Source organism: Lagopus leucura, unplaced genomic scaffold (genome assembly GCF_019238085.1).
Source record: "Lagopus leucura isolate 7727_CA_CO unplaced genomic scaffold, USGS_WTPT01 Super-Scaffold_100008, whole genome shotgun sequence".
Lineage (NCBI taxonomy): Eukaryota > Metazoa > Chordata > Aves > Galliformes > Phasianidae > Lagopus > Lagopus leucura.
Window position 1 is genome coordinate 6,890,309 of NW_024962265.1, and position 27,656 is coordinate 6,917,964.

At 42.0% G+C, this 27,656-nt stretch overlaps 1 protein-coding gene across 2 annotated transcripts in view; it reads left to right on the forward strand.

The window, feature by feature from the left end:
* Positions 1-27,656, forward strand: part of ELAPOR2 (endosome-lysosome associated apoptosis and autophagy regulator family member 2) — a 91,565-nt gene that overhangs the window by 41,457 nt on the left and 22,452 nt on the right. The window contains exons 2-8 of one of the 2 annotated variants that reach the window (XM_042872509.1): positions 2,834-2,954; positions 18,983-19,178; positions 20,182-20,329; positions 21,730-21,816; positions 23,558-23,663; positions 24,319-24,471; positions 25,046-25,134. In XM_042872509.1, the coding sequence (XP_042728443.1) occupies positions 19,015-19,178; positions 20,182-20,329; positions 21,730-21,816; positions 23,558-23,663; positions 24,319-24,471; positions 25,046-25,134 (747 nt within the window). In that variant the 5' untranslated portion in view covers positions 2,834-2,954; positions 18,983-19,014. The remainder of the gene's footprint in view (positions 1-2,833; positions 2,955-18,982; positions 19,179-20,181; positions 20,330-21,729; positions 21,817-23,557; positions 23,664-24,318; positions 24,472-25,045; positions 25,135-27,656) is intronic. The other variant, XM_042872510.1, reaches the window with a different exon arrangement.

The following is a 27,656-nucleotide window of genomic DNA, read 5'->3' on the forward strand; positions in this document are numbered from 1 at the left end:
GGTCAGTGCATCACCCCTTTGACGTCGTGTGCATTCACAAGGGCATCTATTTTGGGTGCAGTGTCCTTCAGAGGGAGTGTATGTACGTCAGAGGGCTTTTTCTTACAGCTTGGTGTGCAGTAGTGCACATGTGATTTCACTGATTCTCCAAAAACAATGAGGCGAAATTCAGCACAGAGTGAAATAAATGTTCCTGTCTGATTTGGAGACATTTTTCAGGTTGCTATTAACCTTTTATTTGAAATTTAATGCTCAGGACTACAAATTGATTCTGAGTGGCTTCTTGGAAGAGCATCAATTTTCCATTTAGAAAATTATCCTTTTTTAAAAATTATGATGTATTTATTAATTTATTTATTTTTACCTTAACCCTGTATGGAGTGTTCAGAGAGAGATTTTCCTACGGAAACGAATTCTTTGGGCCTGAAATTCAAGCCTATTTCTCACATCCCAGGAATTCTGAGCAATAAACCAGAAATGTTATCAGAAAAAAACAGCTGAACTGGAGGAGGGACAAGTTAAATCATTAAGGGCAAGCCCAGAAAAGTAATAAAGCAGTCAGACTTGTTAGAATTAAAACAGAACAGTGGCCAAACTTAAAGATACTCTATGTCTGGGTGATAGTGGGGGAAAAAAAAACATTGAAAGCAAAAACAGAGTAATAGGTGGCAGCAGATAACATCTGGCAATGGCTTTGCTGTGAAATGATTTTCAGAGAACTGGTGGGAAGAAATTTCTCAATTAGAGAGGAGAAGAAATCACAGCATAGCAGAGCTGTGATTTTCAGAGGGATGCAAAGGAGCTGTAAGCACCCCATGGTGCAGGGCGGCCTCCTTTATCAACCTGCTATATTTGGAAGCTCAGATTGCTGAGGCAGATTAGAAACTCTGAGCCTGGTAAGCCATTGCTAATGGGAGATTTCCAGCCCTCACCTATGTCACATTGGCTTTGGAGATGTTTCCCCTATAGCTGAGGTGTGCTTCCAGCTTGTAGGGATGTATCTGAGCTACCCTGGGTGCCGAGGATGGAAGCTAAAGCATCTCATGATGCTGGATTATTTGGTTGAACCTGAGCTCTATGCAGGTATATTCACCTTCTACAAGTAACCCAGCCTACTAGCTGGCCAATGGTGCAGATGAAGCTGTGAGCTGCAGTGGATGCCTGCAATACAGCTACCAAGAACTGTGTTTGTTCCTTGGTAGAACTGTGTTACAGGGGAGAGGATGTTGGTGATGTGTCTAGCAGAGCTTGGGGGTGTATATGTGTGACCATGTGCAAAAACCCATCTGTAGATTCTTTATTACAAGCAAATAACAGAAAAAGTGACAAATTCCATGCCATGCTTTTCAGTTGTACAGTAGAATTGAAAGTCAGGTAGAGAAGAAATTAAAAAAAAAATAAATCCATCTCTTCCACGAAGGAACTGAGCATAGTATGGACAAAGACAATGGAAAAAGCCTGTTCAAGAGCAAGGCCATGCTGCATAACCCCCTTGTGAACCTTGAAACTCCTCTGTTGACATGGCTACCCACACACAGGGTTAGGGCATCCAGGGGGAAGGACACCTATTGGATCCATCTCTCCTGGAAACTTCATCTGGCTGGTTAAAGCTGGAAAGATTTACAGAAGAAAAAGGGGAGATGGAGACTTGAGTCTTCTACCCAAATGCAGAAGGAGAGAACAAAACTTCTACTTTTGAGGACCCCTCTGTCCCCTTCCTGCCTGCAAAAGGGTTTCATGCTGGGGCACATCTCTCAAGTGTATTTTGAGAGGGTGGGTGTGAGAGCAACCTGAATTGTTGACACCAATCTGCTCTCTATAATTTCAATCATTTGTCCTGATACAAAATAGAAATAAAAAGTTCTGCACGTGAGTCAGCTTCAGAGGGTTTCAGTGTTCTTTGCTTTGCTTTCTTCCAGTCTTGAGTAGATAATAGATAATTTTTATCTCATGTGATATGAATGATGGGATGGATCTGCTACAGATTTGTTATTTATATTCTGGTTGCTTTATAGGTGGATTTCAACATGACAGTAATTAATGACTTTTTTTTTGTTCTTTGAAGATTGTGTAATGAGGTGAAGAGGGGAAAACACAAATTTAATTGAGTATATTAGGGGTATTGAGAATGTGTTATATTTCATGTATAGCTGTGGATTAGGTAGAATCTTCTTACAGTTTGCTGTATTTCTAAGACAAGTAGTTTTTCTTTCTAGTGTTCTGTTAGTTGGGCTTCTAAACCACAAGTTGAGCCATAAAGACGTTTTTTGAACCATGAGGATATTAATTCCAGTGCAATCAAAATGTTACTTACCATTCCATGCAAAATAGCAAAGGCTTTAATGATTTTTAGCTAGGACTTTATTAACATCCAAATGGAGAGCTATGGTTAGCAGTAGGAGAAATATTAATTCCATTGTTGGAGAGAATTAAAAGTGCTCTCTTTGTGAGCCAGCAAAATATTTGCAGGGATGCACTAACCTGAGCCAGAGCCAGCACAGACTTCCCCTTAGCCTAAATTGACGAAGGAGGAAGCCTGTGTGACTGCTGTAGGTCAGAGACAGAGGACTGGGACCAATCCTGCAAGGAAACAAAACTATATTGGAATTTGTGCCCCCTTTCTTTTGCAAATCCCACCTTCTGCTCTTGCACTCGTGCTTTGTGCTTGCTCTGCAATGATCCACAGTGATCATCAAAGCGGTAATAGTTCTTCATGTGGCAGCTACTTCCTTTCTGGTTTAATTATAACCGAATTTGCTAATCACAGTCTTGATTAATGATCTTAATATGCAAATGCTATGATGAAACTGAAACTCTTTGTAATTGCTTGCAGACAGATTACCACTTTGAGTACACGGAGTGTGACAGCAGTGGTTCCAGATGGAGGGTGGCTGTCCCGAATCCGTCGGCAGAGTGCTCTGGACTACCTGACCCCGTGAAAGGGAAGGAATGCAGTATGTTGGCACTTTCCATATTACAGATCTCTTGTCTGTTTGTGCTGGTTACCTTACACGGCAGTGATGCCAACAAAGCCCTTTAGAAGAGCTTTTAACTCATAATTCTACTTAACTCTGTCACCAGTGTCATGAGTTAGTCCTTCCCTTCTAGGCCACCCTGTATGCCCTTCCAACCCTTCCCCTTGTATCTTGGAGCTGTAGAGCAGGGACTGTCCTTGCAGTGCAGTTTTACCCTCATGAATACCTGCCACAGGTACCCCTGCATGCTAATTTACAGAAAAACCACAACATCCATTGAAGAGTTGTTGTTGCTTGTCTTGAGGCTGCGATACTTTTAACTGCTGCAGCTCTCCTGTTTATTTGTAGTAGCAGCCAAAATGGTGACCAACAGTGGCCAAATTGCATTTGCGTAGTGTCCATGTTCTCATCACCTGCATTATTTAACTGACAATAAGCTAAATGCAAGTAATGGTAAATGTCCTATTTTCCAGTGTTATTTTCATGGTGAAGCTCTTGCATTTTTATCTGTTTATTTATAACAAGCCAGAGGGTTTGCATATCACTTGGTCCTCTTCCTTTTCCAATAGGTTAAAACACGTCATCTTTGCACCTGGGTACATAAATGAACTGCTGTTCTGGAAGTACATGTGAACTATTCCTTGCTATTTGCAGCTTCCCAAGCTGAATGCCCTTCCCATCTCACATCCTTGCTCTAGCAATTCTCTTCACAACAAATCCTAGCAGAACTTTATTTTCTCAGTAATTTCTAACAGGGGCTGTAAATCACTGTGTCTGACAAACGGGAAGAATGATGGCAGTGTCCTTTCAGTTCTGCTGTAGCAGAGATGACTTTTTATTCACTTCTGACTCTTCCTGTAATGGTTTATTGCTTGTTTCATTACACAGTGTGCTCCAGCATTGGGCACATAAATGTTTTTTGTAGCACTGTTGACCACAGTAAGATTTCTGACTGCCTGCAAGCATTGGCTGAAAAGTTGCATGTGTCATTCCTGGTGCTTGGTTTTTGTTTCTGAGGTTTTAAATGTGGGATCTCTGTAAACCTAAGGGATGTGTTATTCAATTACAGAACTGTAGAAGTAGGTAGCACTTCAGGGGATCCCATAATTCATCCTTCAGCCCAAACAGCTGTAATACCTGCGACTGTAATTTGTGGCTGATGTTTGGCTGGGCTGTTGCCAGGGTCCTCTGATGATGAAATGCCCACTAACTCTCCAGATATTTACTCATATATTTTGTTCATTCATTTTCCCTCCAGTTACAGTTTTTTTTTTTCTGCTTTTGAATTTCCCTTGCTGAACTTCAAGCCTTTTACTTTTTGATTTTACTTTGTGCAGTAAGGAGCAGTTAGTGTTATCCCTCTTGATGCACAGTCACTTCTGGTGTATGCTGAAGTATGTGGGCATAGCTCATTTTTTCTGATATACACTATTTCTTCATAAAGCTTTTGATAAATGATTTAAGGTCTAGAAGCATTACATTCTTCACAGCTTTCTGGTACAACTTTCAACAAAAGGTTTGTATACTTTGTTTTGTCTTCTTTAATTTGTGTGTGTTGCTGCTCTTATATCAGCTCGAGAGAAAATTCAGCTGGTTTATAATCATGGATGAATCTTTGGCTGTTCTTCTTTCTTCTTTCCCTGTTTGACAGAGGAGATCTTTACTATGTTGATCGACTGTGATATAATATACAAAATGCAGGATTCTGTTCAGTACACTGGAAAACTCAGTAGATGCTTTTCCTCCCTGTAGTGTTGCTTTTAAGTCTCATGGCAATTCAGCTGGTTTGAGAAGCAATTGGATAGTTGAATTTTTTTTTTTTTTTTTTAACTGAGCTGTGTGCTTTCAGGGCTTTTGGGAGTGCAGCAGAATTAATGTAGCTCTTTTTTTTTTTCCCCCTCTTTTCCTTGTAGTATATTATAGCTTCCGGAGATGTCTGGCTATATCCTGATTGCAAAAGTCATTTTAGATTTCATATCTCTTAGTCTTTCACCTTTTGCTTTAAGGGCAGCTAATCTTCCTGGCTGAAAACATGGTTCTACCAGCAGCACATAGTTACTGTCAGAGTACACTTGGAATATCCCTCCCATTTGGCTTGGCTAACCTGATGGGTTGTATTGCAAGATGTCTGAACCTTTTCTCATAGGCCTAGAGGTGTTTTGTCCCAGAGCATATCAAGAAATGCTGTAAGTTTGGCATGCCCTTTGAGATGAGTCTTTCTGGCCTTTCTGCATCCTTCAGATTCTGATGCATCTTGTAGATTCTCCCCTATGCCTGAGTGTCCTGACTGGGTCTCTTCCTGACTTTTGGTAGAGTCCTGGGCCCCCTTAGATACTTTATCTTTCCTTCAGCCTACAGACCGAAGGTCTGCAGTATAATCACCACAGGTAAGATCATGTCCAGCTTTGGATATCCATTATCTTTAGAAGACGTGAAATCATAGAATCATCAGGGTTGGAAAGACCATTAAGATTGTCTAGTCCAACCGTCAACCTATGCCTGTGACTGCTCTAGATCATGTCCCTCAGTGCCACATCTTCCCATTTCCTGAACACCTCCAGGGATGGTGACTTCACTACCTCCCTGGGCAGCCTGTACCAATGCCTCACCACTCTTTCTGAGAAGAAGCTTTTCCTAATATCCAACCTGAACCTCCCCTGGTGCAACTTAAAGCCATTACTTCTCATCCTATCACGGTTAGCTGGGAAGGAAACTATATAGAATCTATTAGTCCTTAGATATAGTTGAGCCAACTATCCTACTACTTTAAGAAAGGATTGCAGTTGTATAGTAGCATGAGTTCTGAGGGCCCTTTTTTTTTTTTTTTTTTTTTTTTTTTTTGTCTCCTTGAGGCTGGCAAAGCCCTCAGTGGTCCCTGCTGGTGTTATGACACAGTGGATATAGAGGAATGGGAATGGGAATGTGGTTTTTTTTCCGAACACATCTGCTGTTGCTGCTGATTTCATGATGTTTTGTTTGCTGTTGTTTTCTTCTATTTGGAAATGCTCGCCACTTAAGAATATCTTCTGCTGATCTTTGCTGCTCCCTGGAAACAGAATTGACTGTCGTTATTTTGGGGGATAGCTGTCGTTAATTTGGGGAATACTGCATAAACCTGTCTAGCTTCCAAATGCTCAGCAGTCATTTTGTTTAAATTGTGCCTGAACTAGGAACCGGAAAGGTGATACACCAATATGTTAAACATCTCCAATCATCTTCATAAATATGCCTAGACTGTGGTCTCCAGTGGAGTGCAAAGACTCTTTGAGATTGCTAAAAATGTATTAGCTCAGGTGTTCCATGTATCTGGAGCAATCTAACTGTGGCACAGAGCTCAGCTGCTGTCTCAGGATGTGCTCATTTTCAGGATGTTGTGTTTTACTGCTTTTCATTCAAATGAACCCATTTAAAATTAGGTTGGGTGTCTCGAAGCTCTGCTGCGTTGTGTAGTGTATGCTAACCCGTGGATGGTGACCCACTCAGAGTGCCTGCCAGCATATCCTGGTGCGGCTGTTGTCACCAAATCATGTCAGGATTGAGACTTTTTTTGGGTTTTCAGAAACTGATCAGTGACACTTAGCTGCAGAGAAGATGGGGCCCTCTGAGAATTAGTCACAGGCTTTGGAGAAGGAAGGACTGTTATATTTTGACTGCTTTATGATCTCAGTATTGGATGAAGGATTTTTGGCCTTTTTTTCTTGCTGTGAGAAGCATAATAACCCACCTTCCTCTCTGGCCATCCTTTACTCTTCATCTTTACACTCAGGTAGAAAGGAGAAAGGACCCTTGTGCACAAGGTGTTTGTGGTGCTGTAGGAGGTGCTGCTGTGCCATGACCCAGATATGAGATTGATGATGCAGGAGAAGCTCTGCAGGACAGAATCTCACTTGCAATAATGTGCTGGGACAACATGACCTTTCTAAAATTCACTCCTGCCTGGCAGGAAACCTTCCCCTCTTTCTTTCTGACTTCCTTGCCCTGTGAGGCTGCAGTCATTGCTGTTTTCAGATTCCATGTTGGGACCAGCCTACTTTTTGACATTCAGCACACCGTGTTACCTCCAGGCATGACCACATTAGACTGCTCGGCCACCTGTCCCAGAGCTTTGCTCTTTGTTCCCTCCATGCTCATGCTTGTTCAGAGATGACTCATATTTCTGACAACAACCCATCACAGTCGCAAGAAATTGTGGAAAGATACAAATGAAATGTGTAATGAAGGTTTTGGCTAGGTTAGAAGGCAATATGTGTTACTCCTGAAGCTGCTCTTCGTGGATCTCTGCCTCATGCTTAACGTATCCTCTGCAAGCACCTTATTGAGGGCCTTTCGGATGATTCCATGGTTCAGTGGTCGTGCTGGTGTTTGACTGACGGTTGAAGTAGATGATCTTAATGGTCTTTTCCAACCTTTTCGATTCTGTAGAAGAAAGTGGAAGGACAGAGAGCCTTCTTCTGTCAGTGAGGTTTGGAGTCTGAATCCGTTACTTCTTGATGATTGGCAGTGTGCTTAACTAATTTGGTCTCGCTCATTTTTAATTACCAGAGCTCTCACTCTAATCTCCTTGTGGATCTGATAGCAGCAAAAGAATTTAACTGATAAAGATCACTGCCATCAGAGCAGTGTACTTGGCTTTTTAAATGGAAAACCCTTGTGACAGTCAATGGGAGGAGTTTGCTTTTGGGGCTAAGTCTGAAGACCCATAAGGCTGGTATCTCGGAAAGTGGTTCATTATGGTGTGTGGGCTGATGTAGTTTTTAATAAGGACCTTCTGGGGCCTGATGATAGGAGCAGAATTTGGTATTGTGTTCCCACTGACTCTATGCTACAGTGTGTCACAGTTGTGCTTTTCTGCCAGCCTGACTGTATGCTGCATGTTTACACTCAAATTAAATGTCTGAACTCAGAGCCTTCCTTTTCTCCTGGCCTCCTTCCCTACGTCTCTTTGTCTCCTTTCACTCCAGTACAACCCAAATATCTGGTTCAGACAGTGCCCTTACTGTGTACTGGTGCACTGATTTCACTCTTCAGAGCTGTTTTCATCAGCAAAAAGGGCTTACAGGGTTCACATTTTGACCTCAAATTCTTTTTAATATTAACCCTCCTATTGCACAAAATGATGAGTTGTTCTTTGTTTTTCTTTTCCCCCAGCCTAAGCAAAAAGAAGTCATTTCCTAAATACCTGTTAATTTTAGCAGTGCTTTGTGTATAATAAAGAAAATGTGCCGAAAACAATAACAAGAACGATTTCAAAAGGAGTTGAATTTGCTGTGTTCAAGGGATAAAAGGGTTGTTAAGGTCACTGTCAGAGTCAGCATCCAAATGCCGTATGCATTACAATGCTTTCATATGAAAAGAGGCACAAAATTATTGATAATATGGAAGAACTCAGTCATATACAATGCCATGCAGTTATTAAGGTTCCAGAAAATTCCACCCTTACTTGGTACTGCTAAGGGAAAAAAAACTTTTGAAATCAAAAATGTGTTTCCATTTTAAGGCAAGGTGCGTAAGTGTGCACTGAATGGTAATCATGTGGAAAGCTCCACTGACTTTGGAAAAAACAATATCCTTAATTACAATGGACTTTTACTGGGGCCTAAGAGCAAATTTTGTCCTGATTTATTGCTACTGAGCTGTTTGTTGAGTTTATTCAAACTTGTGTAATTTGCTTCTAGGAAACACAGGAGGAGATATGGATCTTTCTGCTAATTACAGTGTACTTTAAACACAATTAGGGCAAGTGACCTTTTTAAGACTTGATAGTTTTATAACACTTTAAGGCAACTGAGATCTGCAGAAATTTTTATTTTACCATTCCGCTCTTGCAAAAGAAATGTAGTAGAAGTTTAAACTTCATAAAAACGTTTAAAGTTTGATGTCCTTTCCATCTTTGTTAAGATTTGGTATCCTGAGCAAGTAAGGAGTGAGCCAGATCCTTATTCCCTTGAAATCATTGGGCATCTGTGAATTTTATAATGTATGATGTATGCACGTACACATCTGTGTGGATGGATAATATGAACTGGATACATCTGGGAATACCAGCGTGCTTGCGTTACAGCCTTCTGATGTAAAGTGTTGGTTTGTATCTGTTCATTGTCAGCTTGTGCTTGTATTCAAGCAAATTGTATACAGTCTTCATGGTACATAATTTGTACTTCCAGGTTTTTACCTAGAATTTTGAAATTTGGCTGATGAAGCCTTGAAAATAGCAACAAGAAGTTGTAGTAGTTTCTCTAATTTTTACATTATTGTATATGTAGATCATAGAACAATTGAATGGATTGTGTTAGAAAGGATTTTAAAGATCGTCTGCTTCCACCTCCCTGCCATGAGCAAGGACACCTCGCATCACATCAAGTTTCTGAGGGCTCCATCCAAACTGGCCTTGAATGCCTCCAGGGATAGGGCATCCACAGCTTCTCTGGGCAACAGTGCCAATGCCTCACCACATATAGATGTGAATGTATGTACAGATACCCTCAAGTCAATAATGATATTTGTTATTTTTCCATTAACAAATAAAGTGTATTTATGTTATGTCAAAATCATTTATTATGGAATCGAAAAATTAATTATCACCACAGAGTTTTTTTGTCTTAATATATGAATATAATACATACTTTTTGAAAGGCTTGAGGAAATCTGGAGTTATGACCTCGTGAAGCAAATGTGTATATCCCACAAATCATCAGAGAGGTTATTTGCTTATTTGATATTAATTGAGGATTAGTTTTTGGTCTCATTAAAGATATTTGAAATGACTGGGATATCTTTTTTCAGCTGTGAAGAGCAAATATGGTGACATCAGCATAGCTCTGAGGACTAGGCATATATCCTCATTTTTTCTCATGGCTTCAAAGCACTAGATCTCGCCTTCATCAACCTTGATGCACTAATTTTTTTTTCTTCATTTTTCATGTCATTCAGATATTGCTGCTTTTGGTATTCACCTTGGAAGAAATAATGAGGTCAAGCTATTAATGGCTGCTGGTGTTTAACCATGTCATTTAGATCTGACATATGCACTTAGATACTTATATGTGGTGACAGACATTGTTGGGTATCCTGAGCTGTAGGAAAGTGCTATTTTGAGGCAGTGTTCAAGAGGAGTATTCAGAAATTCTCTCATTCCTCCATCTTTGGGATCACTTACTCTAACCTCTTCTCCCCTCTCAGCTGAACAGCCTTCATGAAGCTGCTTGTCAACATATAGGAGTCCATCCTTGCATATGGAAGGTTGGTCTCTCAAACCTGAAAGCCAAAAATATGGATTATTTATGGGCATGATTATTGAGGGAATTTGGGTATTTTTGTGTTTGCTTTAGATTTGTCCCTTTTCCTGTTATGTTCTACCTAGCAGTTAAAGATGTATGAGAGAGTAAGACAGTACAGATTCTGGCTCTACATCTAACTCTGATATGAACAGCAAGGAATTAATGCAACAATGCCATGAAGTGAAGATGTTGAGTTGGCAGTGGCGTGCATGGCAGCTTGAGAGCTGCTACTGAAAGCCTCCAACAGATGTGTATTTTCATTTCTTTTCAAGCATCACTGTTAATGAGTTAATTTCCTCTGTGCATGAGCAATAGAGTGTCTTTGGGGAAGAAGTCACATTGTTGACTTTTCAAAGATCCTTTTAGATAAATGTTTTAAAAGTTTGCACTGAACTCATAGAGTTTAATTCCCAGGGAAGAATTACTGAGAGCTGTGTGTTGGTGTGCGTATTGAGGCTTCCAAGGGGAAGATTGGCCTTAGAGTCTTCCGATGATTCCTTTGCTCTATTTGTGTACACAGTACAATTCAATAAGTTAGACACATAACCTACTGAATCTGATTTCTATTTTAAATGGAAGGAAACTAGTAAGACCTTAAGATTTGGTATGGTTGAGGTATGAGAGGCAAACAGACCGGGTGTGTGAGGGAGAGACTGTGATCACACTGAAAATTTTGACACATCAGCTGAATAGGATGGAGGTAGTTGAGTGTAGACATTTTCATGTGAGTCAGTATTTGAGGCCCAGTTGTAATCCAGTCCCTGGATACCTCAAGTTCAATGCAATTGCTCAAATATAGCTGTTTAGGATTTGTTGAGATTTCTTAGTGTTTCCTATCTGGTCTACAGTTGCTACACCAGAAGGACACAAATTTCCTTTCATACTTGGATTGTGTTTGCTAGTCCACTGCAGAAGACAGTTCAAACATTGTGAGAAGTCATTTGCACCAACCATCAATTTGAGCAATTGAAATAGGCCCAGTGGCATCAGTCAGTAGGGAATGGAGGGTTACTCACCTCTAGGTACATTTCCTCCTCTGTTCCCAACTTCTCCAGTGCTGAGCCATAAGGGTGACTGTTGTAACAGCAGCTCTGTTTGCTAACTTCCTGGGCATAACTGTCTTCCTTCAATGTTCTACTCCATGAATTAGCTGAATATTCCAATTCCAAAACCACAGCTCTAAGTACCCATCCGATGAAATAAAAGTGATAATAAACTCCCATATGCCAAGCCAGCTCGGGAAAGTGCTATTGTTCCTGTCAAAGAGAAGAACTGGAGAGAACATTGATTCATTTTGTCATTTCTTGGATAAAAGGAAAAAATATTTACACTTAAGAAAAGGAAGCGTCCCTTCCACAGAAGTTGCTCTTTTCCAGGGTACATCTGATTTCAGTGTGATCACATTTCAAGCCCAAAGAAGGCTTGACAGAGTTTTTCTTTAAATAAAGATTCAGCCTGGTTCCTGATAACATTGGGATATAGTGACTGAAGAAAACCAACATCAATTATTCACAGTCTATTGGAGAAGCCTCATATAAATTATTCACGGAAGACATTCTGAAGCTGGCTGAGATTATAGGAAACATTAATAATAAAGCAATGAGTTGTTTCTTCCTTTGTTTTTTTTCTACTCTTCCTGTACTGTGGTTGGGTGTTGGTTCTATGTATTGTGGATTACAGTGTCCTAAAGTGGCACTGAACAGATGGCTCAGTTTGCTTTCCTTTGGTCACGTCTTCCCTTCTACGTTTGTGGCATGCATCTGTTGAAGCCAGCAGCTGTTTGGAGGGACAACTGCTGCCAACCTTATATTGTTTTTCTCACCTACATTTTTTTCCTTTGCCTATGGGAGACTAAGATAACTGAGCTCTGGCTGCAGGAGGTGACAGCATTGCACCTTAAGCCCAGGGGTTTGGGTTCTGAATGAAGAACAAATAAATGGAGGGAGAGAGCTGGAAAGCCAGAGTTTGAGGTTATCTTTGTGTGTACTTTCATTGATTTAGGTACTCTCTGCAGCTCCACTGCTAGCCTTTCTAATGTTATAATCAGGTTTTTTAATGGAATGTATTGTGAGGCAGGGGAAGGAAAGCATGCAAACATGCCCTCGCTCAGAATAGCTGCAATAATTTTAAGTATCACAACTAAGAAATGTCTGAAGGGGAAGTCTGCTGAGAAGGCCAATGGAGAGGGAATTACTGGGCCCGAGTGGTATGGGGTCAAACTTGCTGAGGGAAGGGGGACACAGGGCTGCATAGGGGAGGGAAGCAGTTGAGTTATGTTGGAGAATATCGGCCATTGAGACAGCTTTGATTTACCTTGAAATCCCCACAATTCCTCTTACAGCATAGCAGTATCTGAGAGATACTGACATGAGAAAACACTACAGAGGCAGGTTTCAGACCTCAGGAGGAGCAATATATATGTGAGCATCTACTCTTGTTAGTCCAGCTTTGTTCAGTGACTAGCATCAGAAGACTAAGCAATGTGAAATTGTTAGCATCACTCACTAGAATAGAAACATGCCAAGCAAATTTGACTTAGTCCATTGAAATCACTGGGAGGGCTGCAGCTGTACTAAAATGCAGAACATGACCCTGGAGCTTGGCAGTCAAAGAGCAAGTGAGGCAAGCCTGCTTATGGTTTCTTTTGCCCTCTGGGGAATCGTTCCCATGTTTGCAAAATGATTCTAATGTTCTTTCAGATCTGAAAAAATAATGTATTGCATGCACTCCTTGGAAGCAGTTATGCAGGGGGCAGGGCTCCCAACTCAGCATTTCCTATGTTCATGTTATGTTCCAGGAGGGGTACAGTACCATCACTCTTGACTCACAGAGCTTAAGAGGAGGGGGATTAACTAGTTTCAGTAGTTTGACCTTGCAGCTCATACAAATGCATCCTGTTAAGGCAAAGGTGTGGAAGATAATTTGGTGTGAATTTTTCTTCCTCATGATGTCCAGTTATGGTATAAAGTACTTGAAAGACAGAGGGTCCATCACATACCATGACAGACTGTTAGAGTGATCAGTTACTCTTGCTGTTAAAAATGTGCATTCTAGGGTGTTTCCAGTTTGAATTTGTCTGACTTTAGCTTCCAGAAGGTAGCTCTCCCTATACAGTCCTCTCATTGATTAAAGAGTCTGGTGGGGTTCTGTGCCTTCTCCCTCTGGAGTCATTTATATGTTTATCAAATTGACTTTCAATCATCTCGTGATAAACTAAACAGACTAACTACTTCAGATTTTTCACTGCAACACATTATCCCTAATTTTGAAAGCATTTAAAGTTTTATTTGCTTGTTTGTTTTTTTCTTTTCTTTTTTTCCATGTATTAAAAATGCAAAAGCAGGACTGTATTTAGTATTGGAACAACCTTCTTGCCTCTGATACACGGGTTTCATTCTACACATTACTTTCACCTGTAAATCCATCTACCTGCAGACTTTATTAGCACCTTTTTGCACATAGTGGAAGCTCCTGATAAATGGTGGGTCCACTCCAGCCTTCAGATTTCTTCTCTTTGGGACACATTTCTACCTTTTGAAAGCAGTGCTGGAGCTCCTTGACTTGGAGTTGGCTTGGGATCACCAGCAGACCCACTTGTGCTGCTTCCAGGCTTACCACTCAGTCTCATAAGCCAATTTTAATACTGTTTCTTTTCTGCAGATTGCTGATAAAAACGTGACTCAGTGCCGTGGCAGGCAGAACTGCTTCCATCTCCCCTGCTTGGCGGTGATCTCCCACTGACAGCTCTGTTTGAGATCAGTTTCTCACGCATTTCTTAATCCGTTTAAGCTGTGCTTTACTGGTATTGTGTGCTGCTACCTTTTTTTTCTTTTTTTCAGAACTACATGCCAAACTTAGTTAATTGTTTTGGAAAGCTGAAGTCTATTATACCCACACAGTCACCTTTATCAGGTGACTTGTAATCCTTTTAAAGAATGGAGTGAGGTCTGTTTGCCCAGACTTACACAATGGTTTTGGTATTAGCACTGTAGCTTTCTTTAATTTTTCATGAAGTGAATTTGTGTCAGCTTTATTGCATAGATGTATGGATGTATGCAGCTGCATGTGTCTACCTAACAGTATGTTGCAACACCCTTTGTGACTAAGGCTGGTTCCCTATACAACCCACAACAAAACTTTTTCACTTTTTTTTTTTTTTTTCACGGACAGGCAAAAGATCAAATATGTTCTTTCCAATGTGCATTGCTTTGTCAGTCGGTGTGTTACACCCAAACTGATATTTGAAAGGGTTAATAGGACAGGGAGGCATTAATATCAGGGAGCAGGAGGTGATTGTCCCCCTCTACTCAGCTCTTTTGAGGCCTCATCTGGAGTACTGCATCCAGGCCTGGGGCTCCCAGCTCAGGAAGGGTGTGGAGCTTTTGGAGAGGATCCAGAGGAGGGCACTAAGATGATCAGAGGGCTGGAGCATCTCTCCTGTGAGGAACGGTTGAGGGAACTGGGCTTGTTTAGCTTGGAGAAGAGAAGGCTCCAGGGAGACCTCATTGTGGCCTTCCAGTACTTGAAGGGAGCACATAAACAGGAGGGGGAATGGCTGTTTAATAGGGTGGACAGTGATAGGACAAGGGAGAATGGTTTTAAACTAAGACAGGGGAGGTTTAGGTTAGATATTAGGGGGAAGTATTTCACCCAGAGGGTGGTGAAACACTGGAACAGGTTGCCCAAGGAGGCTGTGGATGCCCCATCCCTGGAGGCATTCAAGGCCAGGCTGGATGTGGCTCTGGGCAGCCTGGGCTGGTGGTTGGCGACCCTGCACATAGCAGGGGGTTGGAACTGGATGATCATTGTGGTCCTTTTCAACCTGGGCCATTCTATGATTCTATGATCCTATGATTCTATGATTCTATGATTCCATGACAGCTTGCAGTTGGAGAGGGTTGCAAGGATGTGCTTTATGGCAGCAATGTCCAAAACTGATCAATTGATTGTGGAAAAAAATCTTGAAAATTGCCAATGTGATTCAACAGTCATAGTTTTATTTTCCAAAAAAGTATATACATCTAAGGAACTATTCAATAGAGATATTGACTCCGAAAAGAAAGTATCAAATGCTTAAACAAAGTGTCCCTGAGGCCAGGGCTGGGTGTTGGTCACCAAGGGTACGTCTAAGCAGGAGGATTAATCTCTGAAGCAAGAGAGGATGACAAGTGAGATGGTACACTCAAAACAGTTAGGTTGCTCTAAAAGTAATGCCTTCAGTTTTTTCTTTGGAAACTACAACAGGTGGAAAGAGCATAACACTATTTGATAGAGCAAATTCTCAGCCACAAAACATTTTTCAACATAGTCACACTATTAGCTATGCATTTTAATCAGCAATGAAAAAGAGCTTGCATGTCACGCTCATAATAATCTGCACCAGCAGATGTGTCCCTCTGTTACACGGCTGCTATGATTGCATCATTGCTAGGAAAATGTTGCCCACCCAGTCCATCTTTTATTGGCTTGAACAGATGGAAGTCAGAAGGTGCCAAATCCAGACTATATGGTGGATGTAGATGACAGTCCAGACAAGATTGGCAGTGTGCTCCATAGTCTTCAAATTGATATGGGATCTGGTGTTTTATTGTGTTGCAAGAGAAAGACAGTCTTCTTCTCTGGTCTGACTGTGGAAGTTTGAGCCTCCAGCCTAGTCAGTGCTGTGATGTAGTGGTCAGAGTGGATGGTTTGTTTGAGTTCCAGGAAATACAGCAGGATCACCCCTTTCCCCCTTTCCTATCCCAAAAGACAGTGCACATCACTTTACCCGCTGAGGGCTGCATCTTGAACTTCTTTGATGAGGAATTCACATATCACTCCTCTGTGAACAGCAGTTTAGACTCTTGCTTGTAGTGGTGACACCACAACTTCTCACCAGTAATTATGTGATCGGGGACACTGTCACTTGCAGCCTCATAAGTCCTGACAAAGTTGTGTATGGTGTTCTTTCTGCTCCTATATGAGCATTCATGGGACCACTTGACACAAACTGTGATGCTTAATGTTTCCACCGTTGTTTCCAACTCACTTAAGCCATTGTGAGTGACATCTAATCTCTGGGATCCCTCTTGGCAAGGGTACAGTGTGCCCTCCTCCAGCTGAGATAGACTCCTGAAAGGATGTTGCTGAGACAGCTCTTGGTCTCCCTGCCTGCTGGAAGTGCAAGCTGTAGAAGAGAACATCTCAGTGCTTGGCCCACGGAGTCTTTCCTCCCCACCCCCCTGCTACCGACCACCTGGAATGGGACCAAGTGGTGCATCTGTTTCAATGTCAAAAGTGGTTCTTGTTGCTATTAACCACGTTCAGCCCCAAATTGAACCTGGCAACCAGCTGGCATGCTCAGAGCTAGTTTGCTTGCAGATGTATGTGTTTTGACAGGAAGCGCTGCAGCCTTTGAAATGTGATGCTTAGAAAATATAAAGAAGGTAATTTCCCACCTGAAAAGGTTCATCTCTCACATGGGAGGTGAGCCATGGATAGGCAGTGTAGTCTGCAGCAGCCAGTTTGATTTCTTGAACACTTTTTTACTCTCTCTAAAATGATCAAGCTGCAAGGAGTTAAAAGATCTTCATTCAGCTAAAGTAATAATCTCTGATCAACATCACTACAATTGAGGAGGCTCTGCTGCCTGCTGCACCTTCTTCATGGTAGCAAGATTCTCTTGATTACTGTCTTCTTATTCAAAATTCACAAATCTGGATGTGTGGTTATGCAGCACTCAGTTTCTTGCAATTGAACTTTCTTTAAAAAATGCTGGAGCTGTTCAAGGATCTGAATGTCATAAAAGAGCCTGCTTTTTTATTTCCCTTCCTAATGGTTTCTCTCTGGAACCTTCAAGAGAAAAATAAGGCAGGATTTATCAACAGTGCTGAAGCAGTGACACCAAATGCAAATGTAAAAAGCTGTACAGACAGTGGTCTCACTTCAGACAGACATGTAGGAAAGTGCTTGCTGCTTTTCTCTGGGTGCCTGAAGAATGCATACATCCCAGCACCAGCTCTGCTGGCTCTTTCCTTCTTGGTGTGTCACTCATGAGTGATGGGTTAGGAGAACAGGTTTGTTGACTTGATTTTCACTAGTTGAGATTGAGAGCATGTCAATATGACCAAGAAGAGATAATGGCCCTTTGGCAGAGCTTTCAATCAAAATGGACCTTTTATCTGCATTCCACTGTTGCCTGTCAAGGGCAATTACACAAAGAAATGCATTGGGAACCAGCTCAGAAACAGGAGCCTGAGCTGGAGGTTGGATTTGGGTAGAAATTGCTGTTACGCAGCCACATCTTTATCAGAGTACTTAACAGTCAAACAAGTTTTTCTGCAGTTAGATAAACGTCAGCACATCCATAAAAACCACATATGCTGCAGCTTCAGCTGGTGTCAGTTGTTTTGGGCCAGTTTCACCACTTCGGCTAGCAGTCCGACAGCTTCTCAGACTGTGAGTTTTGTGTCTCGTAAAGTGAGTTTATGGAATGTCTGCCACTGCACAATGTAGCACACATGAAATATTCAGTAAGAGTTCCCAGCATTTCTTGGGCTGAGTTTTGTGATTTGCTCTGAGTCCCACTTTGGCTAGACTGGCAGAGTTGAGTTTATAAACCCAGCAACACAAGAGATAAATGCTGCAGAAAGTGCTCATTTGGTTTCCATCCAGGGCATTCAGTCTCAAAGAGGATGTGATGCAGTGCAGGGCTGGAAAAGAGTGGGATTATCACTTTGTGAATGTGTTTTCTAAATTATACTTCCCTAGTTACATATGTTTAACTACTCTCTTTGCTATCCTGGTAACAAGTATATGTTTTCTCAGCATCCTAATAGCACCACAGCCAACCTCATTTCTTAGATGTGGGCTATTTGGTGGTCTTGACTGATCTATAGGATGAAAGGTAATGGCTTTAAGTTGCAGTAGGGGTGGTTCAGGTTGGATATATTCTCAGAAAGAATGGTGAGGCATTGGAACAGGCTGCCCAGGGACGTGATGGAGTCCTACCCATGGAGGTTTTCAAGAAAGGGGTAGATGTTGCATTGAGTGACATGGTTTAGTGGGCATGGTTGGTGGTAATGGGTTGGTTGGGCTAGATGATTCTACTGCTCTTTTCCATCCTTAAAGATTATATGATCAGGCAGGATATTCAAGGGTTTCTTTGCAGTCCGTGAGAAATGCAGAGAGTTGTGGATTAGGTGTTCAGCTCTCAGCCTACATTTGTAGTGTCATGTTATGCTCAATGAGATGCTGTGTTTCTTAGCTACCGTAAAGGTGGGTAATATGAGTCTGCTCTGTCTCTCAGGTGCCAGTAATTTTAACTGAGTTCAAAGTGTAGCAAGTAAGTGAATGAGAGTGAGAAAAACTCTATTACAAGCCTTCACTTTCACAAATTGCTTTTGAGAACAGTTTGTGGCTAGAGATTTCATTTCTAAATCTTGTTTTGCCAGTGGAGACAAGCTGTGAATCATGAGCCATAAGGAGATTTGGTTTCAGTGCCACCATACTGGTGAAAAAGTAGGCACAGGAGAGTTTTGTATTTTGTGTTGTGAATTGTATTTTTGTATTTTGTATTTTGAATTTTGTAGCCTTTGTGGAGGATTCACCCATTGTGTTCCTGAGATCTGGACATTCTCATTTGGTTCCCATCAGTTCACTCTTAATTAATTAAGTGGCAAAGAACTAATGGAAATTAATTGGGATTTTTTTTTTTTTCCGTTAATATGTTGGTAATGATTGTCTCCCTAGCTTTCTCCTGTGCCTCTGGCGAATACTTGGAGATGAAGAACCAGGTGTGCAGCAAATGTGCTGAGGGGACCTATTCGCTGGGCAGTGGGATCAAGTTTGATGAGTGGGACGAGCTGCCAGCAGGATTTTCCAACGTGGCGACATTCATGGACACAGCAGTGGGCTCAGCTGAGAATAAAGCCAACAGCTGCAACAAGTAAGAAGTTCTGTGAGTGCCTGGGTTATGCAGCAATGATGAGCCTGTGCTTAAAATAAGGCCCACATGCTGCAGGTCTTTTCTCAGCTCTTAGTGTGCATTTGGAAGAGGGGTCCTACCTTGGGTGCAGGTGTGGTGTAGACACAGCTGGTGTGAGAGAGGATTTTGCCTTGCATGAATTTTGGGAGTGCTTTAAATGTCATTTATCCTGTAGTAAGTGGTTGATCCACTAGTGAAGTGGTGTGGCTTTCCAAGGTGTTCTCTTGGGAATGGTATTTAGAGTCCTGAAGATTTGGAAAGCTCAGCTCCATAAACATACAGGGAAATTATTTGTCTATCTGAAGTGAAAATCCATACCAAACCACACAATGCAGTGGGAAGGGTAGGTGTAGGGAATTCTGCAGACACTGCAGAGTCCTGCTGTGGTTACCTGAGAGGGCTCAGGTGCACGAAGCCAGCTAAATGATTTACCTAAGCTCTCCAAGAGGGCAAACAGCCCCAGTAATGTCAAGACTGTGAAGGAAAATTTTTAGCCATTTTTTTGCTGTAATTATGGTCTCCTTGGACTCATCAGCAAATCGTGAGCCTAAGACCAGCCTGGGGATTTGCTCTTTTGTAGCTGGAAAGCTCCAAAGCTATGGTATAGTAAATGTGGCTAAAAGGTACTTTCACAGCCTATTTAGAGACCCACAATTGCTGCAGAAGGCTGTTTCTGAACATGACTGAAAGTATGTTGGACTGCTTGCTAACAAATCTTTTCTGTGCAGATTGGGTCCTAAATTTCAGTGGCATACCTGTCCCCATATATAGTTTTAATGATAAATATTATTTTAAAGTGAAAAATAAAAGACTCCTCAGTAATAAAGCTATAAATCCACTGCATTTAGCTACAGTGGGACTTGGGGTTCTTTATTGTGTTAATACATTTTTGTATTGTATTGTAAGAAATGTCTCCTCAGTGCCTATGATCTGAGCTGAGGCTTGTTTTGTTTGTACTTATCAGTTCTTCATGGATACCACGAGGGAATTACATCGAGTCAAACAGGGATGATTGTACAGTTTCTCTCATCTACGCCGTGCACCTGAAGAAGTCTGGTTCTGTCTTCTTTGAGTATCAATATATTGACAACAACATCTTCTTTGAATTTTTTGTAAGGCCTTTTTTATTATGAACCCAACCTTGCATTTTTCAATCTGGAAAAGAGCAGCAAAACTAGCTTTTTCATAGGTCTGAAATAGGAGCAGCCTGGCTGGGCTTCCACCATGCTGGATCCAAATTACTGAAATAATCTGGTGGGACCTGTGTGGGAAAGGCATCCTGCTCTTCCCATGTGGATGGACTGGTTGGGGTATGGGAAACCAGGAGGTTCACAGCACTGGGCTATGTGGTGCAGTGTAGTTGCCCCAGTCTGCCCTTCTTCATGGGGAGGAAGTAACAAATATGCATTCTGTAGTCAGATGAATATGACAAGATCATGAATTCTAGATCCAGATCATCCTTCATCATCCTTAAGGGATGGGATGAAATGTAGGGAAGGAACGCCATCCAGAGTGACTGGCTGGCTTGAGAGGTGGGCCTGTGCAAACCTCAAAGCCAAGTACAGTGTTCTGCACCTGGATCAGGGCAGTCCCAAGCACAAATACAAACTGAGTGATGAGTAGATTGGGAGCAGCAAGGTGCCTGCACTTCTGGTCTGAGGGTAAAAGGAGATGTCCTCCAATATGGAATGCAAGTATGGATACTTCTTGTTGAATACTCAGTGCTTCCCTTTCCAGGCCTTTTTACATAATAAAGCCCTTTGATTCTTGTAAAAAGATAATGATGTACTATGTCCATTTTCCATATAAGAAGTCAGACACAAAGATGCTGAGGCTGAGACTGTGTAAGATAATTGGATCTCTGCCTTCTATTTAGGTGCTTCTCCCCATTTTGCTTCAGTGCAGTGGGTCTAGATGAGAATTAAGTGTGAAGGTATGGAGTTATATGACTTCAGGCAAGATGTGGAGTAACTTTGAGGAAGAGTCTTGGCCTCAGATCTACTGAATTTCAGCTGAAAGCATTGAAATGACCTTTCTCCCTGCTGGAAGAAAGGCTGAGTATTTGAACTCATGCCTAAAAGGCACTTAGTACCTTTTAGAGAAGATAGCTGTGAGAAGAAATGAGAGGAAAGCTTTGAGGATGCATGCCAATCCCTGTTGTTATCATGCCTGGATTTGGGGACCCACAGCCACTAGATTTGAGAGAACTTGGGACTTTTAGGGCTTGGAAGAAGGGAGAAGCAGCCAAGACAATATGAGCAGCATCCAAATCTGACCAGACGGTGAGAGGGCATGGCTCTTCTGCCCTTTTTTTCATCTGCATCAGGAATGCCATCAGTGGAGGCTGATAGCAAGTTTTGAGTTTTTTTTCCCCTGTAAATAATGCAGCTGCTGTCCTAAATATGTAGCAACAGGGGCAAAGCTGAATCTTATCATTCCCAGCCAGCAATCATTAGGCTGACTGAGAGACATATCTGATTGTGGTCACTGATCTTGTGTTTTTAATTAACAGATACAGAATGACCAGTGCAAAGAGATGGAGTCCACAGCAGACAAATGGGTGAAGCTGACAGACAATGGGGAATGGGGCTCTCATTCTGTAAGTAAAAATTTGTTCACAAATATATATTTTTTTCATTTATCAATAACTGTAATTTATTTTGAGCAAGCAAGGATCAGATCCTGTGAATACATATGAAGCACAACTTGCCTGCTACTGTGGGCAAAGCCACTACGATCTCTAAGGAGCTGATCCCGAAGCAAAGGATAGACATGCAAGAATTTCTATTGATTTCCCTTAATCAAGTGCTGTATTTATGAAGCTGAACAGATTTACGCAAATCCACATGCCGTGGTCACTTGACATGATGGTAATTGAAATCTTCTGCAACATTTGTTTGCTCATAAGACCCTGCCATGCAGCCATACGCACAGCCAGGCAGGGCTGGCTTTTTGTTCCTAAGTGCATGCAGCCAGCTTGTGCTTTCCAACTTACCCTGCTAAAAAGCAAGCTGGAAGCACTGAGGTGGCTCCTGTAGCAAACATGAGTGCCCACGTTGGGAACAGCAGCCTTTTCCTTGGCCTAAGGCCCAGCCAGCTGAGCTCGCTTAGTGCACAGACCACGTGCAGACTCAGTAGCTCATACTAATGCCTGATTTTCACTAGACCCTCATAGCCCAATTCCCAGAGCCATGACAGCAAAGGCCCATTGTAGATGACGTGATGCCAGAACAAGAGGGCTTTTTATTGGCGTGGAGAACACTCTGCTCTGTTTTCTGTTGTCTGCTTATCTTCCTGGAGGATAAACTGTGTTCCTGAGCCAGCTCTAGTTGGCAGCGCCTGGTACCTCAGGTGCAAGCCTCCCATGAGTCATGTTTGGAAATGAGAAAGCTGGATCAGAAGGGGTGAGTGACACAGACTGAGGAGTGGGTCGGGGGCCAGGCCATTGGCTTAGGTGAACCAGAAGATATAGACTGAATCTGAATGGGAGATGGTGCTGTTTGAGCTCACTGTCTAGAACGTGCACATGCCTCCACTGACTGTGAGGGTGGCTTGAATGCCTGGCTGAAATATAGACATGAGCCAGGTGAGATGGCTGTTCTGGCTCCCCTTGAGGCTTGAGGTTTTGTCTGTGCTGCAAATCCTGCCAGCTTCTCTGGTCACAGTATTCCATTCACTGCAGCCTTTGTTTTCAGCACACTAGGTCTGTTACATCTCAACATCTCTATACCACACAGCATGATGTTTGGTTCATGTGGTCCAACTTTGGCTGTTACCTGGGTAACCTAGCTCTCCCCTGGATTGAAGTTGCCTGGGGAGTGGGAGATACAGTGTGCTGTGTCTTCTTTTGCTGAGTTTTTGGACTCTTTATCCTGAGTGAAAACTGTTGTCCTGATAGGAGTGCACTGCACTGCTGTAAATCTCAGTATCTCAGACCCTTGTGCTGGTAGAGTTTATCCCTTTTCTTGGGTGAGGATTGTCATACAAAGATATAGCACCTTCAAGCCCACACTTGCGTTGGCAGAAAGCAACCTGTAGAGTAGTGGTAAGTATGGTAGAACTTTTCCCAGTTCTATTTGCAACACAGTCAGAAGCACTCTTGGTGTTTTTCCCTAAAACTGGAGCGTCAAACAGCTTTTTTATTACACCCACTTTAGCACTTTTCAAATATGTTTCCACAGCATCTGCCTAATTGTCTCTCCATTACTTCTTGTCTCACTAAGCAGCTTAGGAAAAGCTTGAGATGCTGCTTGGATGCACAAAAACGGAGCAACAGAAGAGAGAAATAAGATGTTTCTTGGAGAGGGGATGCAAACTAACAGTTGTACATATTGTTGCAGGTAACCTTGAAATCAGGTAGTAATATACTATACTGGAGAACAACAGGGATTCTCATGGGGTCCAAAGTGGTAAAACCAGTTCTGGTGAAAAACATCACAATTGAAGGTAAGAGATATTTGCCTTTTAGGTATTATCTCACTCTTTTGTCATGGTGCTTGATAAGTGCTACTTGTGTGCCCTTAACACCAAAGTGGCTTTTTTAGCCCCCTTGTCCCCTTCCTCTTATTTTAATGCACAGAAACGAAGCATGAAAACTTCACTATCAGGGAAAAGGCTGAACAGTGAATTTAGTTGGTACATGAGGCCATCTACTGGAGAAGAGTAGCTTGGCAAGCAGAGAGGAAAGGAGCAAGGAGGTTTTCTATCATAAAAAAGAGAGGGAAGGAGCAAAGATATTTTCTGTTATAGAAAAGGCTATGCATATTGGTGAGCCTCTCAATAGTGAAAAATAGGCTGACACTTTTATCATAGCAATGATGGTTAAATTACTGTTTAATTCATTTAATCTGGAATTGCTCTTTGGTGCCTTTCTCTAAGGGTAATCAAGCTTGGAGTTCTTTGTAAGGTTCTTACATGGGTCAAGACTTGCACTGAGCAAAGGTTGATATCAAGATTCAGCACAACCAAAGTTTTTAGAGTGCTTACAGCCTGTGATTTTTAATCTATGTAATGGCTTGTTTTCCCAGAAACACAGGTTGTTAGTAGTTGGTAGAGCACACCTCTCCGTATTTTATTGTTTTACCTGCAAATTACCTTACAGGAGTTGCATATACATCTGAATGCTTCCCATGCAAGCCTGGCACTTACAGTGACAAACCTGGTTCATCTGGCTGCCAAGAGTGTCCAAGAAATACTTATTCTGAGAAAGGAGCTAAAGAGTGCACCAAGTGTAAAGAAGAAATCTATTATGCAGGTACATAAATCAAATGGTATTGAGTGAGTGAATATGTAAGGTGTGTTTCTGTATACAGCTGTGAGAATTATCCAACAACGAAATTTAGTGTCCAGTTGATCTGAAGAATGGAAATTAATGTGGAGCTTCCCAAAAGCTGCAGAGGACACTTGTGTACAAAACAGGCTACAATCTTGGGCAAAGCAACAAATGCTAACATGAATGGATGGAGATCTTTTTCGATCTCTAAGGGAGCCCACTTTCTGAAGGTGTGCTGTGCCCTCTCGTGGTAACTTGTGTTACTGGTCGGTGGTTCCTGTACTGACTTCATCACTGCCTTCATGCTTGTGTTTCTAGGAACCTCATTCCCAAATAATCTCCTGGCCCATTCCTTCCTCTCTTGTGGTTGGATGATGTGGTATCTCAAGTCTTCCCAGCTGTGGTTAGCTGCTGATCATGAAACAACATGAGCAAAATCCATTTTTTCATGGTCAAAATGTCTCCAGTTTTCTTTCTTGCAGTTATCTTATAAGAAAGTTGTTGAAGAATCAGTTACCAACCACAGCACCTGCTATAAGAGTATTTTTCTTTTTAGAAGGGGGATCCAGTGCATGTATAGAGCGTCCTCCATGCACAAACAAAGACTTTTTCCAGATCCACACTCCGTGTGATAAGGAAGGAAAAGTAAGTAAAAAGCCTGATATTATTTATAATCTCATTGAGCTTTCTGTGATGTCTGGATTTGAAAACAAGTTTTGCTATCCCGATTTTGCTTCCAGAACTGAATATCTCTGAGGCTGCTGGTGTGCCCTTTAGCTGCTTTCTCCATCTGCATCCATTTCCATTTTATCCTTCTGTAAGAATTTGCTTGTCTCATGTCTGCTTAAAAGATCTGCTGTAATGAAATGCTAAGCTCCTTGCTTTTGTGATCAGTCTGACTGGGTCCTTGGTGTTGCCTGTGTGCTCATAAAACTGAAGTTTGGAGCACAGGCTGAAGTGGTATCCTAAATCCTAATATTCCCTAAAACCTAATGTTGTTATTGTCTTTCCTGGAAAAATTTAGGCTTATGTTAATATGTTCTGTCCCAGCAGTGCTTAGGCATAATTCAGGTGCTGTCATGGCACAGGAGCACTGGATGTGGCCACATCACTTTTGAGTGGAAGGGTGTTTAATATGTGACATGCCCCTTGGTTTTAGGGTCAAAGAAGAGTCCACGATCTGTTTGAATAACAGTATAGACATAAGCTAGTTATTGTGTTCATGTACTGTGGCACAGCCTAACTGCAGGTAATGTGCTTGCAATATGGGATGCCTCGAAAAGCCTGAACTCTCAGTAGGTTACTTCCCTTAGAATCTAATGAGTGTCTCATAGGAAGTCCTGTTGGTGGAGCAGCCTGGCTTTGTAGCTCTCCTGCCCTTTGTTCCAGCAGTTTCATAGAGATTTAGGAGGAATTTGGAGAAGAAACTGCCACTTTGGGATATGCCCACATGGGCACGTGGTCAAGCCTGTTTTACCTCTTCATGTTCCCATCTTTCTCAGATCTGCATGAGACAGGAAGTACACAAAACCTGTAGCACCTATGGGTTGTTGGCCTAATATTTGCTGCCATTGTGGACTATTTTGAGGTCTCCTGGTCAGGCAGTGCTAAAATGCAGCTGAGATGATATGCTTTAATAAAGAAAGCATCTGTGAATTTAGTCCCAGTTCTGGCAGACTCTCCAACCTGTTCTTGTCTCACTGATTCTTGCTCTTTGAACTTCTTGCAACAGTATTTAAGTGCAGTCTCCTACACATTACCCTGTAACTGCCATGGGCAATTCAGGGCTCCTCTGGCACGGAGCTAACTTCCACCATTGGCTCTCTTAGTGTCTCCTCAGTGGCCCTTCCCTTCACTGAACATCATCAGAATGCAAAGTGGGTCTTTCAGCAAACACCCTCCATCTTCGTGGTTAGAATAAGGACATACCAATGGCAATGGCATTGCAATGGTATACTGGTCTACAGTTTTTGGCATCTGTGGAAATCAGTCAAGGTTTGCTTTACTTCCCAGCTTTTTGTCTTTATGATGCAGTCCAACGAAGGCTTGACTCTGCAGCCATCTGCAGGTCAGCAGTGGCTGTAAAGCATCAGCCTAAAGGCTTATCGACCCATGGCTTTCTATAACCATCCGTGTTTTTCACTGGATGTTTGATTGTTGTCTCCACAGCATGTGTGGAAGTGGCCTTGAGAGATTCATGCACTTGTCTCCTATTGATTTTCACTCATCTTCTGTTTTGAAAATCCCGTGGTGGTCACTTTAGTCCCAGTCTTAGAAACCCTCACCACTGTGATTACAGGCCCTGTCTGACCCCTTTCTCTCTGCTCAGTTGCAGTAGTTTTATTTTAATGAATATAGTGGGTCTGGGTTCTGGGCAACCACACAGGTACTTTGCTAGCTTCTAGTCCTTTTTCATTTTAAATGTGGATGGGCACTCGTGATGCTGCTGAAATAGACAGCAATACTCCAGAAAATCCCTTAAGTATTTGGGAGCAGCAAGGGAAGACTGATCAACAAGGAATGAGGAGACAGGAGCTGAGGAAGACAGCAAGGCAAGCAGAGAGACGTGTCACTCTGACACTGGGAGCATTCCCACTGCACCATGTTCTCACGCTTCTGGCCTCAAGGATTCCTGGTTGCAGTGCTGAGTCTGAAGAGTGGAAGAAGGCAGAGTGTGAGCTCTGAACAGGTTAAATTATTAACACTTGGATTTCTCTGAAACTCAGCTAATATTCATCTTGAGATATTAAACCCTTTTAGGGATAGGCCTAAAGTCAGATGAAAATTTGAAACTCAACTCTGAGTGATTCATCTCACTTATGTTGCCAACAAGAGAAGGTGGTGAGGCAGCACCATTATATAGGTAATGGTACAGACTTACTCGTATCAGTGTTCATAAATTACTCTATAAGTAAAGTGGAGGGACTAGAGAGGAGTTGGGGAAGTTCCTGTTTGTTTTTGGCTTTTGCTGATTGGATGAAGATGACCACTGTGAACTTGGGTTCTTTGCAAAGAATAGGCCCCTTTGCAGAAAATGCAAAGGTTATGATTTTCTGCTAACAAATGCCTTCCAGATAAAGGAATTTTATAGTGGAAAAGTTATGTTTAAGGTTGCTATGGCCAAAATGTACAGATTATTTATTAACTTGTTAGAATTATTTACATAG